Raw genomic sequence first — 18,723 nt, forward strand, 5'->3', positions numbered from 1 at the left:
ACTAATGCCTACTGATGGCCATTCGTTACACTGAGGTGAGAAAAGTCATACGATACCTCCTTGTATCGTCTCGGTCCTCCTTTTGCTACGATTAGAGCAGCATCTCTTCTTGGAAGTGACTCAACAAGTCACCTGCAGAAAAAAGCCATGCTGCCCCTTCAGCCGTCTAGAATTGATAAAGTGTTGCCAGAGTAGGATTCGGTGCACGAACTAAACTCTCGATTTTGTCCCATAAATGTTGGGCCTTCTGGTTGGCCAAAACATCCGCTCGAATTGTCGAGAATGATTATCAAACCATTCGCACATAACTGTGGCCTAGTGACGTGAAATCATAGCTTTGAAACATGAAATCCATGAATGGCTACAGATGGTCTCCAAGTAACCAAACATAACCATTTCCAGTCATGGTCGGTTCATTTGGATCACTGGATCCAGTCCATTACATGTGAACACAGCCCACACCATTATGGAGCCTCCGTCAGCTTGCACAGTGCGTTGTTGACAACATGGGTTCATGGCTTCTACACGACACTCTCACCTTACTGTCAACTCTTGCGGTTTGCTGGTAATGAAGGCTCCAGCTGCTAAGGTCACAAGATCTGGAGTGGCGCTGCAGGCAATGACGTACTGTTACCAAAAGGCACTCGTTTCGGCCGTCTGCTGCCGTAGCCCATTAAGGCCTAATTTCGATGCAATGTCCTAACTAAACGAGTTCTTCGTCTGTTGGAGGAGACAACTCCACGCTAACTCCCACTCTTCTCTGTTATGAAGTGAAGGCCGTCAGCTACTGTCTTGTCCATGTTGAGTGGTAAAGCCTTAAATTTGGGACGGAATGATCATGCGTCTATCTCCAACTAGGCCTACCATTTCGCGTTCAAGGTCTGTTAATTCCCATCGTGCAACCATAATCTCATCGTAAACCATTTCACAGAAAAATGGCTCTGAGCACTATGGTACTTAACATCTGAGGTCATCAGTTCCCTAGAACTTGGAAGTAATTAAACCTAAATAACCTAAGGACATCACACACATCCTTGCCCGTGGCAGGATTCGAACCTGCGACCGTAATGGTCGCGCGGTTCCAGACTGTAGCGCCTAGAGCCGTTCGGCCTTCCCGGCCGGCAAGCCATTTCACATCAATCACCTGAGTACAAGTGACAGCTCTTTATATCGGTATCCAATGATTTGTCGCAACTCAGTATATAATCTAACAGGCCTCGAAAAAAAACTGGTCGTCAACATCACTAGTGACCTCTGGTGGACATTCCGTAAGTTACAATGAATATTAACTCTCATAGTTTACATAAACCGCTGATGTTGTGAATGTGTTACATTGGCGTCTGTCCATGGCTTCTGGACGATTCACCTTGTTTGTCACCCAGCATATGCCTGGAAATTACGTTGCTTTCCACGAAACTCCGGTCATTCAGTGCCGTTTCTGCTAACCGGGAACACTGAAAGGCCATAAATCTCTGTGGAAGTAGAGAATGTAAATTTCAGTTTGGTTTGAACAGGAATTCGCTGCGCCCGAGAGAACAAAAGCAGGGGAGGCTTTTGTACTCATTCCCCTGGGGGCCGACAGACAGTAGGCGCCGTAGAAACTCCGCCGGCAATTTCGCTGCTCATCTAATTGCCTGCAGCGCCTTTATCAAGGGGCTGAATGCGATTAGCGACGCCCACTCTTGTCACGTTTCCCCTTCCGGGAGATCATACGGAATAATGGAAGTCCGGGAATAACAGTAGCAGAGTGCCTCCGGTAAACACTCCACAGATGAGAGGGAGAGTTTGTTCTGCTAAGGCGCATCTCGAAATTTAACTCGGCTTCTAGCCCTTGAATAACGGGATTCGCCTGGCTTGGTACTGCTTGCTCGTACTTACAGGATGACAATTGTTGAGCAATGTGAAATAAAATCGTCATAACGTCTGGACAGTTTGCGTTAGGACGTTCAAACTGCACGGCTGGCCGAGGGGCATGATGGGAATTAGTCTGTATGTATGGTTTGGTTTAGCGACGAAGCCCACTTTCATTCAGATGGGTGCGTCAGTAAGCAAAATTTGCTCATTCGGGGGACTGAGAAACCGCATTTCGCGATCGAGAAATCTCTTCACCCTCAACGGGTGACTGTGTGGTGTGCAATGTCCAGACACGGGATAATCGGCGTGATATTCCTTCATGGCACGGTGACTACGAAACGGTAGGTGAAGGTTTTTGAAGATACTTTTTCATCCCCATTATCCATACTAACCTTGATTTAGACAAGATATGGTTCATGCAAGACGGGTCTCGACCCCATAAAAGCAGCAGTCTGTTTGATATGCTGGAGGATCACTTTGGAGACCACATTGTGGCTTTGCGGTATCCAGGGGCCACTGACGTGGATTTCGATTTTATGACATAAAAACCAAGTCTTGACTGCGGGAATTTTTATTTGCAAATTTTAATGACACGTTTCGCCTGTGGTAGGTATCTCCAGATCTGAACACATGCAACTCCTTTTTGTGGGGCTATATTAAAAAGGTGTACAACGACCACCCTAAGACTATTACTCAGCTGAGAAATAGACATTCAGGAGGTCATCGACACCATCGGCGTTCTGTCACTTCAGCGGGTCATATAGAATTTCGCAATTCATCTGCGCCACATCATCGCCAATGATGTCAGTCATATCTAACATGTCATAACCTAAATCCGAATACCTGTAGTAGCGTTTACATGTTGAATAAAGTGTGTGCAGGCTGTAGTTTGTAACTAATTTACAGTTTATTCATATAGTTCTATAATGGTGACACTTTGTTATGAGACTGGGTAATTATCAATAGATGTAGGATTTCGAAATCCTAACCTGACCTTCTAGATTTAGATCTACCACGGTTTCCATTATTCGCCAGTCGTGAGTCCTACAGAAGGACTTCACATATCGAATGGAAGGACATAACCAACAGGTCTGATGTAGACAGAATTCACTTGTGGTAAGTAGGCTCATCAGTTCAAAAAAGGTTCAAATGGCTCCGAGGACTATGGGACTTAACTTCTGAGGTCATCAGTTCCCTAGAACGTAGAACTAACCGAGGCAGGATTCGAACCTGCGATCGTAGCGGTCTCGCAGTTCCAGACGGCAGCGCCTAGAATCGCACGGCCACTTCGGCCGGCAGTTCACCAGTGCTCATTCACAGTGAAAACTTCATGGTCCATCGAGACCTGCTGAGTTACGCCAGATGATGAAGAGGCTCTGTGCTGCACATAGAAGATTCAAGTGAAACACATGACATTAAATTTATGACATAAAAACCAAGTCTTGGCTGCGGGAATTTTTATTTGCAAATTTTAATGACACGTTTCGCCTGTGGTAGGTATCTTCAGATTATCTGCAAAACCAAATTTACGAAAGTAGGTATAATGAAGCGTTCTGATCCCATGTTGTGCAAAAACGTAATCTATGGGAAAAGTTTCTACGTAAACGTGCAGAAACTAATCATGGCGCACGCTGTTCATAAAGTGATTATACGATGCGAAAACATCGGCAAAACGCGATTGGCAAATCAGAAAGTTGAAATTCTCCAATGTCTGTCAAGCGAGTTAATGTAATGAACCGCAAAGATGAAAAATTGCAGCGAAAACATTTTAAGGTTTGATAAACTGGAATTAATTAGACTTGAAAAGGGAGGCTAAGGAGAGGAGAAAATCAATATCGAAAGATCTTTTAACTACCTTATTCGTTGTCGTACTGCGCGAAGGACGCCGCACAAGTTACGAACGGATGAACAGCAGATCTTTATGAACCGGGACCACAACTTGTGTGAGTGGGCCTGATGACAAACAGAGAATGCGGAAAAGTGCGGTAATCCGGCCCTCGTGTACAAGTAGCGCAGCGGAAACAGACAGATGGCGTCGGATATTCTATACATAATTCATTGTGCAGAACTGTATTCATATACAGAGTATAAACAGGCTTATAAATCGTAATGTACGTTATTCGTCATATGACAGACCAAAAACTAAGAGTAAATTTAGCTGGCATCTATCCAAGAAGATAATTACATCTCATGAAAAGGTCGTCATAAATACAAAAAATAAAAACTGAATTATGGCTTGAAGATGAGGGAATCAAACACATAACAAAAGAGACACCAGCATACTTCACAGCAATGAGGCTAAACCTCTTTAAAAAAGGACATTGTTACATAAAAAAATGATAGGTTATTGCCTATCAGGCATCGGAGATTTTCAACTTTTTGGTAGCCCATTCTTATTTTGCCTATATTTTCGCGTCATATAATCATTTTATGGAAGGCGTGCACTGTAACCAGTATCTGTGTTTGCTTTAAAGCTTTTCCCGTAGAGTACGTTTTCGTACAAGATTGGATAAGGACACTTCCTCATACCTATTTTTGTAAATTTTGCATTGCAGATAATTTGAAGATACCTACCACAGAGGAAACATGACACTGAAATTGGAAAATAAAAAACTCGGCAACCAAGACTGTACTTTTATCTCAAATCTCACACTAGTCGTTTTTTCAGCAGCAGTGATGGAATAGAAGGGGAAAAAATGAAATTTACGAAGTTGCGGAACCACAGTGAAATGCACGAAACACAAAAATCAGGCTTGCTTGTTTTACAGTATACATGGTTTCAAATGCTTCACCCATGAGTGATAATTCCCCGACTTGGACACACAACAGATCGCTTCGAATCACAATATATAGCATACGAACGTAGTATGGAAAGCACGGCAGATAATTATGGATAAACAAAGTGCACCTGAAAGTTTCTCAATGTTCTGATTCTTACATACCTCTTCAGGTTCTCTTTCGTTAGTTGTACATAACATAGTGAGCGAAAGGAAAGCTTAATTCGGCGTATAACTAGATGTACACCAAAAGCAACTGCCCGCAGTTTCCAAAGCAGTGAAATTTATCGCACCTCAATAACTGCCATACTACCTCACTATATCTATCACGATGAATAATTAATTCTTCTGAAAACATCTTAGCATAGCACCTGCATTAACTAAGGTGACCGACGGTCTCAAACATACTGTGGACGAACACGAAACAGCAATTGTAAAACTACTAGATTTCTACATGTTGTCCAAATGTTGCTTTTGGTATTCCACTAGCGAAAGTAAAATATTTGAAACTCATAAAATGTACATTTATGCTACATAGGAAACCGATATGAAGCAGCCTATTACGGATCAGATGAAAACATTATGAGGAAAAAGTATCTTCAGAGGAGTCACTTAGTGCTCAGCTATGGTCCCATCCATACCTGCCCTTTTGCGCTTTGTATCTTATGAGACTCTAACTGTTTTAATTGTTGTGAGAAGCACTTATATGATGACATCTAGCTGGGTTCCCGACCACTCAGCTACTGGGGGCGGACATCCAGTTGTGCCAGCGAGCTCTACGAGAATTCTTTCTCTATTACCATCCATGAATGACGAACGTGGTTCAGTGCGAACATAGATATGAAACCCTACCATGTGACAGCTGATTCTTATTACGCTTCGAAAGTTGATTAATTAATATTTTATAGCCATTCTCCTCATACTTCTTAAGACTAATCGGTAATCCTACCAAAAATGGTGGAAGATCTTGGCATAATCTTGCAAGGACATCTAAACTGAACAGAACAGACTGTCACAGCATATAGAACTCTTGTCTAAATGAAATAAATAACATAGAAAATGATATTCGTGTAAAAAAACCAAAGAACAGACCATTCATTAGTGTTGTTGGAACTCTACAGCCGAGATTTAGCCATAGTCGATATTATTGCATAAAACTCAGAACGTTTATTTAACTATGTGAACCCGACAGAAAAGTCGTCCTACATCTACATCTACAGGGATACTTTGTAAATCACATTTAAGTGTCTGGCAGAGGGTTCATTGAACCACCTTCACAATTCTCTATTATTGTAATCTCGTATAGCTCTCGGAAAGAACGAACACCTAAATCTTTCCGTACGAGTTCTGATTGCCCTTATTTTATCGTGGTGATCGTTTATGCCTATGTAGGTCTGTTTCAACAAAATATTTTCGCATTCGGAGGAGAAAGTTGGAGATTAGAGTTTCGTGACAAAATTCCGTCGTAACGATAAACGCCTTTCTTTCAATGACGTCCAGCTCAAATCCTGTATCATTTCTGTGGCACTCACTCACATATTTCGGGTTAATACAAATCGTGTTGCCCTTCTTTGAACTTTTTCGATGTACTCCGTCATGCCCATCTGATAAGGATCCCACACCGCGCAGCAGTATTCCAAAAGAGGACGTACAAGCGTAGTGTAGGCAGTCTCCTTAGTAGGTCTGTTACATTTTCTAAGTCTCCTGCCAGTAAAACCCAGTCTTTGGCTAGCCTTCCCCACAACATTTTCTATGTGTTCCTTTCAATTTAAGTTGTTCGTAATTATAATACCTAGGTATTTAGTTGCATTTACGGCTTTTAGAATAGATTGATTTATCGTGTAACCGAAGTTTAACGAGTTCCTTTTAGCACTTAAGTGGATGATTTCACATTTTTCGTTATTTAGGGTCAACTGCCAATTTTCGCCCCATTCAGATATCTTTTCTAAATCGTTTTGCAATTTGTTTTGATCTTCTGGGGACTTTATTAGTCGATAAACGGCAGCGCCATCTGCAAACAACCTAAGACGGCTGCTCAGATTTTCTCCAAAATTATTTATATAGATAACGAACAGCAAATGGTCTATAACAACACTTTGGGGAACGCCAGAAATCACTTCTATTTTACTCTATGACTTTCCTTCAGTTGCTACGAACTGTGACCTCTCTGACAGGAAATCACAGATCCAGTCACATAACTGAGACGATATTCCATAAGCACGCTATTTCACTGCAAGCCGCTTCTGTGTTACAGGGTCAAAAGCCTTCCGAAAGTCCAGAAATACGGAAATGATCTGAAATCCCTTGTCAATAACACTCAACAATTCATGTGAATAAAGAGCTAGTTGTGTTTCACAGGAACGATGTTTTTAAACCCATGTGGACTATGTGCCAATAGACAGTTTTCTTTGCAATGTTGTTGCGCACAGTAGCCACTCTGGCTTGAGTGTCGGTTCTACGGGCTGTCGAAGAATAGCCAGTTATCAGCAGAAGACAACCATGTACTAGATCTCGAAGTTCTGCATGGAGAATACTTCATGAGCAACTCATGTTTCCGCGTCTTCTTCAATGTGAGCAGGGAGTTACACCTGCCAATCATTAAGCATTGAAGAATTTTTGATATTGGTTCATTGTACAAACTGCCAATCCGTTTTTCGTCTCTTAACCTTTATTTACAGACAAGCTAACGTTTGGAAGAGGTGGAATAACAGACGTCCATAAGAGCACTAAAAGGCCAATGCTATCCTTATGCTACAGAGCAGGCAAAACATCAACATTTCTTTAAGGTTTGTGTGTGGGCCGGTGAATATCTTGAACGGTCATACGTTCTCCCAATACATCCTACAGGTGCTGGCTATACGGATTTTATTCAGAACACTCTCCAAGACCCACTATGTGTGCCCCAACAAATTAGAAGAAACGTATGGTTTATGAACGATGGAACTATAGAATATTTCTTTCAGTGTACCAGATGCACTTGCTAGTTTTTACCATGACAGGTGGATAGGCAGAAAAGGGCCAGTTTTATGGTTTGCAGGTGCCCCCGACCTCAGTCCGTTGGATTATTATATCTGGGGGCACCTTAAACGATAAACTGCTTTATGCAGCAGACCAGCCGTATGCAGAAACTATTCATCGACGTGTCGTGGAAGTCTGCAAAACCATTAAACCATCGGTGAGAGTGCTCAGTCCATGACTGGAGGAGTGGATGCTGTAATATAACGTATCACTTCCTAATTGTGATAGGTTACAACATGTCTCCTCTACGTACGAATAATATTCGTCAGTCGTTGATAGAGATTTCGTTAGGTAGATATTAAATGTGAGTATGCATTTTGTATGGGAGCTCGTCTGTATATACATACAATGTGGAGGCTGGATGCCAAGTTTTACGTGACTCTGACAGCTGGTTCCCGTCTTACGACACTTGTTGGGCCTGCTGTTATTCCGTGAAGGCACACCCCTTCTCGGAGATACACAGTGATCCAGAGAACTGTTGACGAGTTCCAGTCATGTAAATCGTTAAGTTTCATTAATATCCCAATTGCGAGGGATTTTTGGACATACGTTTATGTTAACTTTTTTTCTTCTTTCATTGTAGGGAACTATCCCGAAAGATTATAAAAGTGTTTTCGAAACATCCTGTATATCACTCTCCGTCTCCTACTCTATTTGAGCCATACGTATTTAGAACAAGCTCTCCGGTGGCCCATTTCTGATTCAAAACTACGTTTTATTCAAAAGAGGGCTACGGATTTTTCTGTTACACTTGTCGTAGCTTTCCTACTGAAGCTCCCCAGTTTCATTCTCCTATCCTATATTAAACCAATAGTCTTGTCGTTTCGCCAAAATTCTTCCAGATTTTCGTATCCTTCTGTCTATACATATTATTCTTCTGTTTTACATTTCTCATTATTTATGCTGCTAATTTTATCCTATTATTACAAGCTCTGTTCCCGACCAATTAACTTAAATTCCCAATTTGATTCTTCCATTAATGCTATCAGTATGCTGTTAGTATATCATTGCTAAGTTGTAAATATTATGCACTTAAAAATGTTAACTGAACCTAAATTACTGGAATAATTTTGTTATTATTATTATTATTATTATTATTATTATTCTTTCCTTTCTCAGACTTTATGTCTGGTTAAAAATGGAAAGTGACGCTGTCCTTGATCAAGTGTGACTTCCTTTTAACTGTGTGGTATATGTTACATTGCATTTAGGAACTTTCATGTAATTGAACATTTATCAATAATTACAGATTTCTGTAGTTGTACACATAAGTTTGGATGTAGCTGTATTGGGTTGATGTAATGGTACATATTGTTTGGTATGACTCCTGTAGTTGTTAGTATAATTGGTATAACGCCAATTTATCCTGATGCCACATGTCCTTGACTTCCTCAGCCAGTTGGATGTATTTTTCAATTTTTTATCCTGTTTTCTTCTGTATATTTGTTGTATTGGGTATGGATATTTCGATTAGTTGTGTTAATTTCTTCATTTTATTGGTGAGTATGATGTCAGGTTTGTTATGTGGTGTTGTTTTATCTGTTATAGTGGTTCTGTTGTTTTGCTATTTGGAGAGCAAAATAACTGATGATGGTTGAAGTAGAGAGGATGTAAGATGTAGGCTGACAATGGCAAGGAAAGCGTTTCTGAAGAAGAGAAATTTGTTAACATCGAGTATAGATTTAAGTCTCAGGAAGTCATTTCTGAAAGTATTTGTATGGAATGTAGTCATGTATGGAAGTGAAACATGGACGATAAATAGTTTAGACAAGAAGAGAATAGAAGCTTTCGAAATGTGGTGCTACAGTAGAATGCTAAAGATTAGATGGGTAGATCACATTACTAGTGAGGAAGTACTGAATAAGATTGGAGAGAAGTTTGTGGCACAACTTGACCAGAAGAAAGGATCGGTTGGTAGGACATGTTCTTAGGCATCAGGGGATCACCAATTTAGTTTTGGAGGGTAAAAATCGTAGAGGGAGACCAAGAGATGAATACACTAAGCAGATTCAGAAGGATGTAGGTTGTAGTAAGTACTGGGGGATGAAGAAGTTTGCATAGGATAGAGTAGCATGGAGAGCTGCATCAAACCAGTCTCAGGACTGAAGACCACAACAACAACAATGGTTGTGTTCCAGTATAATTTGTATTCATCATTCTCCAGTATATTTTGTGGTGCATACTTGTATGTGGGAACGTGTTGTTTTATTAGTTTGTCTTGTATGGCAAGTTGTTGATGTATTATTTTTTCTACATTGTCATGTCTTCTGAGGTATTCTGTATTTGCTAGTATTTTACATCCGCTTGTGATGTGATCTACTGTTTCTATTTGTTGTTTGCAAAGTCTGCATTTATCTGTTGTGGTATTGGGATCTTTAATAATATGATTGCTGTAATATCTGGTGTTTATTGTTTGATCCTGTATTGCCATCATGAATCCTTCCGTCTCACTGTATATATTGCCTTTTCTTAGCCATGCGTTGGATGCTTCTTGATCGATGTGTGGCTGTTTTAGATGATACGGGTGCTTGCCATGTAGTGTTTCTTTTTCCAATTTACTTTCTTCGTTTGTTGATGTTATGTGATCTAAAGAGTTGTATAAGTGGTTATGAAATTGCAGTGGTGTAGCCGATGTATTTATATGAGTGATTGCTTTGTGTATTTTGCTGGTTTCTGCTCGTTCTAGAAAGAATTTTCTTAAGTTGTCTACCTGTCCATAATGTAGGTTTTTTTATGTCGATATATCCCCTTCCTCCCTCGTTTCTGCTTAATGTGAATCTTTATGTTGCTGAATGTATGTGATATATTCTATATTTGTGGCACTGTGATCATGTAAGTGTATTGAGTGCTTCTAGGTCTGTGTTACTCCATTTCAATACTCCAAATGAATAGGTCAAAATTGGTATAGCATTAGTATTTATAGCTTTTGTCTTGTTTCTTGCTGTCAGTTCTGTTTTCAGTATTCTTGTTAGTCTTTGCCTATGTTTTTCTTTTAGTTCTTCTCTAATATTTGTATTATCTATTCCTATTTTTTGTCTGTATCCTAGATTTTTTAGGCATCTGTTTTTTCCATCGCGTCTATGCAGTCACTGTGGTTATCCAATATGTAATCTTCTTGTTTGGTGTGTTTTCCCTTGACTGTGCCATTTTTCTTACATTTGTCTGTTCCAAAAGCCATATTTATATCATTGCTGAGTACTTCTGTTATCTCTAGTAATTGGTTGAGTTGTAGATTTGTTGCTGCCAGTAGTTTAAATCATCCATGTATAGCAAATGTGTGATTTTGTGTGGGTATGTTCCAGTAATATTATATCCATAATTTGTATTATTTTGCATGTTGGGTAGTGGGTTCAGAGCAAGGCAGAAACAGAAAGGACTTTATGAGTTTCCTTGGTATATTCCACGCTTAATCTGTATTGGCTGTGATGTGGTATTATTTGAATTTGTTTGGATATTAAGTGTGGTATTCCAGTTTTTCATTACTATGTTTAGGAACTGTATTAATTTAGGATCTACTTTGTATATTTCCAATATTTGTAGTAACCATGAGGGGGTACACTATCAAAAGCTTTTTGGTAATCAATGTATGGATAGTGCAGCCACCTTTGTTCAGTTTTAGCTTGATATGTCGCCTCTGCATCTCTTATCAGTTGCTCTTTACATCCTTGTCCTCCTTTGCAGCAGCCTTTTTGTCCTTCATTTATAATTTTGTTCTGCGATGTATGTGTCATTAATTTATGTGTAATGACTGAAGTTACTATTTTGTATATTGTTGGTAGGCATGTTATGGGGCGATATTTTGCTGGTTTTGCTGTCTGCTTGATCTTAAGGTTTCAGATAAGTTATTCCGTGTGTAAGTGTATCAGCGACTGTGTGTGGGTCTACAATGTAGTTGTTAAATATTTTAGTTAGATGTTAATGTGTTGAGGTGAACTTCTCTAGCCAGAAATTTGCTATTTTATCATGTCCAGGAACTTTCCAATTGTGCGTAGAATTAATTGCTCTGGTGTCTTCATGTTGCAAAATTATCACTTCAGGCATTTGTGGTATCACCTTGTATGAGTCTGTTTCTGCTTGTATCCACCGTGCATGTCTGTTATGTTGTACCGGGTTTGACCATATGTTGCTCCAGAAGTGTTCCATGTCTGTTATGCTTGGTGGATTGTCTATTTTAATGTATGTGTTATCTATTGTCTAATAAAATTTCTTTTGGTTTCTGTTGAATGTTTTGTTTTCTTTCCTTCTATTTTCAATTTTCTTTGTATCTTCTATGTTGTTTGGCCGATGCTTGTAATTTCTGCTTCTTCTCATCTAATTGCTCTATCACTTCTTGTTGTGAGACTTTACCTAATCTTTTTCGTTTTTTGTCTGATATTTCATTTCTTATGAATTGTGTTAGCTGTCCGATATCTTTTCTCAGTTTTTCAATTCAGATCTGTGGCCTGTGTTGCCATGCTCGTTCTGTGGGTTTCTTCTGTCTGTTGGTTGGTTCTGATCTCTGCCTAGCGCGTATATTTAGTGTAGTGAGTGTTCCTACATAAACCAGTAGTTCTAACTCTTCCGTAGTTGTATTATCATTTATTTTGTTGTGTATGATTGTGTTGATAGTTGTTAATGATGTTTCGACTTGTGGGTTATTTGGTGGTCTATGCAAGAATGGTCGAATGTCTGTATTTGTGTCTTTGTATTCTACATATGAGACTGAAATTTTTCTTCTATATCTAACACGTGTGTTACTTCATGTTCTGTTTCTGCTTGTTCTGATGGCTGTCTTAAGATTTCGTTTCCCTCCGATTGTTTAATTGATGCCTATTGTTCTTTGTTTGTTTGCTCTTGGATGTTTGAGTCCATTACTGTATTTTCTTCTTCTTCTTCTGATTGCACATTATTTTGTACCAGTATTTGTTGCACTTGTTGTTTGATGTTTTCTAATTCTGACTGGGGTATCCTGTTATTTTTGATTATTACACGAATCTGATCAGCTAGTCATCGTTCTGTTAAAAATTTTAGTTCTGGGTATATGGTAATAAATGATGTGTATACTTTTGATCTGTATCCAGTTGTGTTGGTCCCTAACTTTGTTGCTTGGTAATAACAGAATATGAGGTGTCGGTTAATTTCATCTGACCGTCTCATCCTCTGTCTTTGTTTTCCTTCTAGAGTGGTTGCAGGAAGCATATCCTGCAAAACACCTCTATTTGGATTTAAATCATTTGCCGTGTGGCTAGCAATATCGTTACCATTGTGGACGGGCATAGGGTTCAAGCGTTGTCCCGGACCCTGAGAGCGCTTGTCCGAGGCTTCATTAGTTCTGTCCTGAACCAAATTATCACACTAAAAGGGGGATTAGCCCTGTTAGTGGTTTGTTCTTTTCGTCGCCTTTGAATGGCAGAACATATCGGAGACCTATTCTTTTCCTGGGCCTCCACGGGATTATTATTATTATTATTATTATTATTATTATTATTATTATTATTATTATGACTGACTAACTTACAGGGTGTAATGAGATAACTGCAGATATTTTATATGTGGCACTTAGTATGTGCACACATCAGTTTAAAAAGATGGTTCAAATGGCTCTGAGCACTATGGGACTTAATATATGAGGCCATCAGTCCCCTAGAACTTAGAACTACGTAAACCTAACTAACCTAAGGACATCACACATATCCATGCCCGAGGCAGGATTCCAACCTGCGACCGCTGCGGGCGCGCGGTTCCTGACTGTAGCGCCCAGAAGCGCTCGGCCACTCTGGCCGGCTGCACTCATCAGTGTACTGGTTGATACTGGTCTGTGTCGAACAGTCTTCCCACAAAGACGTCACAAAAATTTGCGACCTGATGCTCCACACAGGTTCATCACTACACCACTAACAATATAAGTGTTCCACTCTTTACAGTATAGATTGACCATTTTGCATGCGCGTGTCCACACTTCAACACCTGACCTGCTACCCGTGGGCTAATAAACACTAACGACTTGCTCTTGTAACATGTAGATGAAGGCAGTCACCTTGAAAACATACGACTTGTGATAGCTGTAGTTATTAGTCTGAAAATAGCGTAAACACTGATATAACGTTTTTCAGTACATCATCCTCAGTCAACAATAGAAATTCCTGCACTTATATCTGTTACAAACTGTGTTATTTACATTTCAATGATAAGAGTGAAACCAAGGTTTGCAAATACTTCGCGAAGTGGAAAGGAGTACCTCTGGAGATCATAAACTTGCCATCTATTGCCCTCTCTGTCTTACATCTATATGAGCGAAGTCGTGATTACCACTGCCCACCCTGACAGGAATCTCGCCTGCAGGAGTTGCGAGTACTTGACGTGGAAGGAAAGAACACAGGCGACACTATGGTCCTCAGGTAGGGAAACCCATTGATTTAATAGACTTTCACAAACAAATTGTTAAGGCCCGGCGCCTGCGTACAACCATCTCGGAATAATCGAAGCTGATTGGCTGCTTGCATACTATTATCATGGACCTCTAGCCAAAGTGCATGAACGAAGGTGAAAACACGAGTAGCACAAATAGTCTAAAAGACTGACATTAACGCAGAGAAATATCTAATTTAATATTAAGCTACACACTGAGGTTACAGACGTTATGGGATACTGCCTAACATAGTGCCGGACTTCCTTTTGCCCGGCGTAGTGCAGTGACTCGACATGGCATGCACTCAACAAGTCGTTGGAAGTCTCCTACAGAAATGTTGAGCCATGTTGTCTCTGCAGTCGTCCAGAATTGCGAAAATGTTGCCGGAGCAGGATTTCGTTCACGTAATGCCCTCTCAGTTACGTCCCATAAATGTTCGATGGGATTCGTGTCGGGAGATCTGGGTGGCCAAATCATTCGCTCGAATTGTCCAGAATGTTCTTCAAACCAATCGCGAAGTGGTCTGGTGACATAACGCCTTGTCACCCATGAAAATTCCATCGTCGTTTGGGAATTTCCAGTCAATGGTCGGTTCATTTGGACTAGAGGACCCAGTCCACTCAATGTAAACATAGTCCACACCATTACGGAACGACCATTAGCTTGCATAGTGCCTCGTTGGTAATCAGGCTCTGTGGGTTCGTAGGGTCTGCGACACACTACTATCAACTCTTATCAACCGAAATCAGTACTCATATGAGCAGACCAGGGTTTTTTTGTCGTCTAGGGTCCAATCGATGTGGTCACGAGTCCAGGTTCAAATGGTTCAAATGGCTCTAAGTACTATGGGACTTAAATGGTTCAAATGGCTCTGAGCCCTATGGGACTCAACTGCTGTGGTCATCAGTCCCCTAGAACTTAGAACTACTTAAACCTAACTAACCTTAGGACAGCACACACATCCATACCCGAGGCAGGGTTCGAACCTGCTACCGTAGCAGCATCGCGGATCCGGAGTGAAGTGCCTACAACCGCTCGGCCACAGCGGCCAACACAATTCCAGGAAAGGTGCTGCAGGCGATTTCGTTTTGTTAGCAGAGGCACTCGCTTGCGTTATCTGGTGCCATAGCTCATGGACGCGAAATTCCATCGCCATGTCCTAATGGACACGTTCGACGTAGGTCCCACATTGATTTCTGCGGATATTTCAAGGAGTGTTGCTCGCCTGTTAGCACTGACAACTCTAAGCAAACGCCTCTGCACTCGGTCGTTGAGTGAAGGCCGTCGGCCACTGCGTTGTCCGTGGTGAGAGGTAAAGGCCGAAATTTAAAATTATCTTGACACTGTCGATCTCGTAATATTGAATTCCCAAACGTTGTCCGAAATGGAATGTCCCGTGCGTCTAGCTCCAGCTACTGTTCCACGTCGAAAGTTTCCTAATTCAAAATCTTAAAAAATGGTTCAAATGGCTCTAAGCACTATGGGACTTAACACCTGAGGTCATCAGTCCCCTAGACTTAGAACTATTTAAACCTAACTAACCTAAGGACATCACACAGATCCATGCTCGAAGCAGGATTGGAACCTGCCGTCGTAGCAGCCGCGTGGTTCCAGATTGCAGAGCCTATAACCACTCTGTCACAGCGGCCGGCTTCAAAATCGTAAACATGGCTCCGATTCAGCAACAGTGTAAATCTGAAGAGGCGGGAAAAATCAGCCAACCAATTGCAAAATATGTATGGAATCTTATGGGGCTTAACTGCTAAGGTCATCAGTCCCTAAGCTTACACACTTCTTAAGCAAAATTACACTAAGGACGAACACACACACCCATGCCCGAGGGAGGACTCGATACCAGCCGCACAGTCCATAACTGCAGCGCCTTAGACCGCTCGGCTCAACCAATTGCAAAGCAAAGGTTTGTTTATCCCCTGACCTAGATTTAGATATTCATAAAAATAAATAAAAACTACTTCAGAAGGAGACATTTTTATAAATATCGAAACCTAGTCAAGGGTTAAATAAAACTATTGGTTTGTGTGTAGTTGGCTGAGTTTTTGAACCTCTAATGCTAATTTCAGTTGTGAGAGCGTAATCGCGTCGCAAACCTTATCACATGAATCACCTGAGTACAAGTGACAGCGCCCCCACTGAACTGCCCTTTCATACGTTGTGTTCACGATATTACCGCCATCTGTATACAGTCAAGGAAATAAGTATTCATACAGTAGGTGGTGACAAACTACGATAGTGTGTTGGGATAGTAAATCACCCACAGCGCCGATACGAATAAGTACGATGATGTAGTGTCAAATAACAATGTTCTTGGTAGTGAAGCTTCTCGTCTGCCATGAATCTATTCTGGGAAAATAAAATATGTTGCACTCCACGCGACCTAAGACAGGGCATAATGTATTAATACAGTGGACTACTTTCAACCAAACAAACGGCTGACGCAGTCCCGGAGTGCATGCCACAATTGTGTAGTTGTGTGGCGGCCGTGAAACAACAGCACGTTGGAGGTGGGTACCGTGGAACAGCAGAATGGGCCGCAAGGGGGAGGAAACGACCATTGAGGAACGAAACATCGTTGTCGCCCAAATTCTTCAACACAAGTCGTATGCTGAAATTGCGAACGTCATAGGACGAAGCCGAGCGACTGTGCAATCTATCATTAAGCAATGACATGTAGTAATAAACAGTGAACGACACGGTCGTCCACAGAAGCTTACAGCAAGAGAGACCAGAATGCTACAAATAATCATCAAGAAAAACCCGAAAACGACAGTATCGGCACAATCCGCATATCTACCTGACCACTTCCGAAAGGACATCACTGCAAGGGCAGTTCGTACCACTCTCAATCGTTCGGGCTACAGAGCCAGGTTCCCGAGACGAAAGCCCTACATCAGCTAAAAGAACAGCAAATAGCGGATGCAATTTGCGAAACAGCATGTATCCAAGACAGCAGACTTCTGGGATACTGTATTGTTTAGTGATGAAAGCAAATTTAATATCGTGCACAATGATGGTACGATCTTGCCCTCTGGAGCAGACCGAATGTAGGGCTCGACTGAAACAACATTCAACCCACGGTGCAGTACGGAGGTGATGGTATGGGGTTGTATGTCAGCCTCCGGTGTCGGAAAATTAGTGTTTGGTGAAAGTACCATGGACAGATTTGTGTATATGGACATCTTCGTAACATTCTCAAACACAACTTACAACAGAGGGTTGACGCCTTGGGTCTTCCTAGAAATTATTACTTCCAACAGGACAATGATCTAAAACATACGGGGCAAATTGTCTGGCTGTGGTTGCTCTACAACACTCCACAGACTCTTAAAACACCAGCTCAGAGTCCAGACCTGAATCCCACGAACACTTGTGGAGTGAGCTGGAAACACGAGTGGGAAAACACGACATCCGTAGTAAGGTCTCTTGAAAGAGGCTCTCCTTCGAGAATGGGAAGGTATTACGTCGGAAACTACAAGAAAATAGGCCCATTACTTGCCACGGAGGCTGCGAGATGTATTACATCGGAATGGTATGCATACGAAGTATTAAATATGTTCTGACTTTGTTAGGAGTGTCATTTTGTATTGGTGTATGAATAATTAATCCCCATAGCAGTAGAGAACTTGGCAGACGTTTTTGTATTGTGTTTTGTAAAGGCTTGTTCATTCTCGTTCGATATAGCAGCATAGCAGCATTGGCGAGTGGCCAATGTGTATAGTGCATATCCGATTAGTGTTTTTGGTTTCGTATTGTCAATAAAGGCAGTTTACTTTTCCACGCTCTAGTGTATGAATACTTATTTCCATTACTGTATGTGCATAACGCTATCCCGTGACGTGCCACCTCAGTGTACTGAGGACTGCATGTTCAGGCTCTCTGCTGCACTGGTCGTAACATTACTGAGTGTGATGTAGATCCCGCACCGAGCTGTATGTGTAGCACTTGTTGTGACGTGTGCTGTGACGTAATTCGCTGTGTTGTGGTGTTGCAGTACGTGTCTCTGCTGCGGCCGCCCGTCACGGACAGCCAGGCACCTGGGGCGGAGCTCATCGACAAGATGGAGTGGAAGCAGGTAAGCGCCCCGACCGGCGCGCCAGTAGCACTACCACAAACTCGCACGTGCCGTATATTAAAGTGATACACCTTTTTTAATTTTTTTTTGTTTCTAGAGCCTAAGTTGCTGATTGTCACAAATTATAAGTAGTGTCATAAATAATAGGCAAGCAACTAACGGTTACAATTCTGAATTAGTCACTAAAGTGTTTCAAAAAATTGAAACACAACACAGGAGAAGAGCAGCGAGGCAGAGGGCAGACTGGTAGGTAGAACTAGCTAGATTAGAGTTTAACGTCCAGTCGACGATGAGTACGTTAGAGACGGAGGACAAGCTCGGATTTAGAAAAAATGGTAAACGAAACCGGCCGCGTTCTTTTTAGAGAAACTATCGTGGCATTTGCCTGAAGCTACTTAGGGAAATCATGGAGAGGCAAATTCTAGATTGTCGAACGGTGATTTGAACTGACGTCCAGTGTGTGCTGACGGCTGCGGCACCTCGCTCTCTGTGGGTAAACTGAGCCACGTGTACACGGGTATAAAATGACTGCTCAGATGCCCTCTGCTAAAAATTTCGAACGCCCGGTATTTTATATCAATGTCTTAATTTAATTA

At 41.4% G+C, this 18,723-nt stretch overlaps 1 protein-coding gene across 1 annotated transcript in view; it reads left to right on the plus strand.

Moving 5' to 3' along the window:
* LOC126355884 (serine/threonine-protein phosphatase rdgC) overlaps positions 1-18,723 on the plus strand; it is a 1,775,952-nt gene that overhangs the window by 1,460,242 nt on the left and 296,987 nt on the right. Inside the window, exon 11 of the mRNA XM_050006387.1 lies at positions 18,047-18,127. Coding sequence (XP_049862344.1) covers positions 18,047-18,127 — 81 coding nt within the window. The remainder of the gene's footprint in view (positions 1-18,046; positions 18,128-18,723) is intronic.

The sequence above is a fragment of the Schistocerca gregaria genome, chromosome 3, assembly GCF_023897955.1.
Source record: "Schistocerca gregaria isolate iqSchGreg1 chromosome 3, iqSchGreg1.2, whole genome shotgun sequence".
In the NCBI taxonomy this organism is placed as follows: domain Eukaryota; kingdom Metazoa; phylum Arthropoda; class Insecta; order Orthoptera; family Acrididae; genus Schistocerca; species Schistocerca gregaria.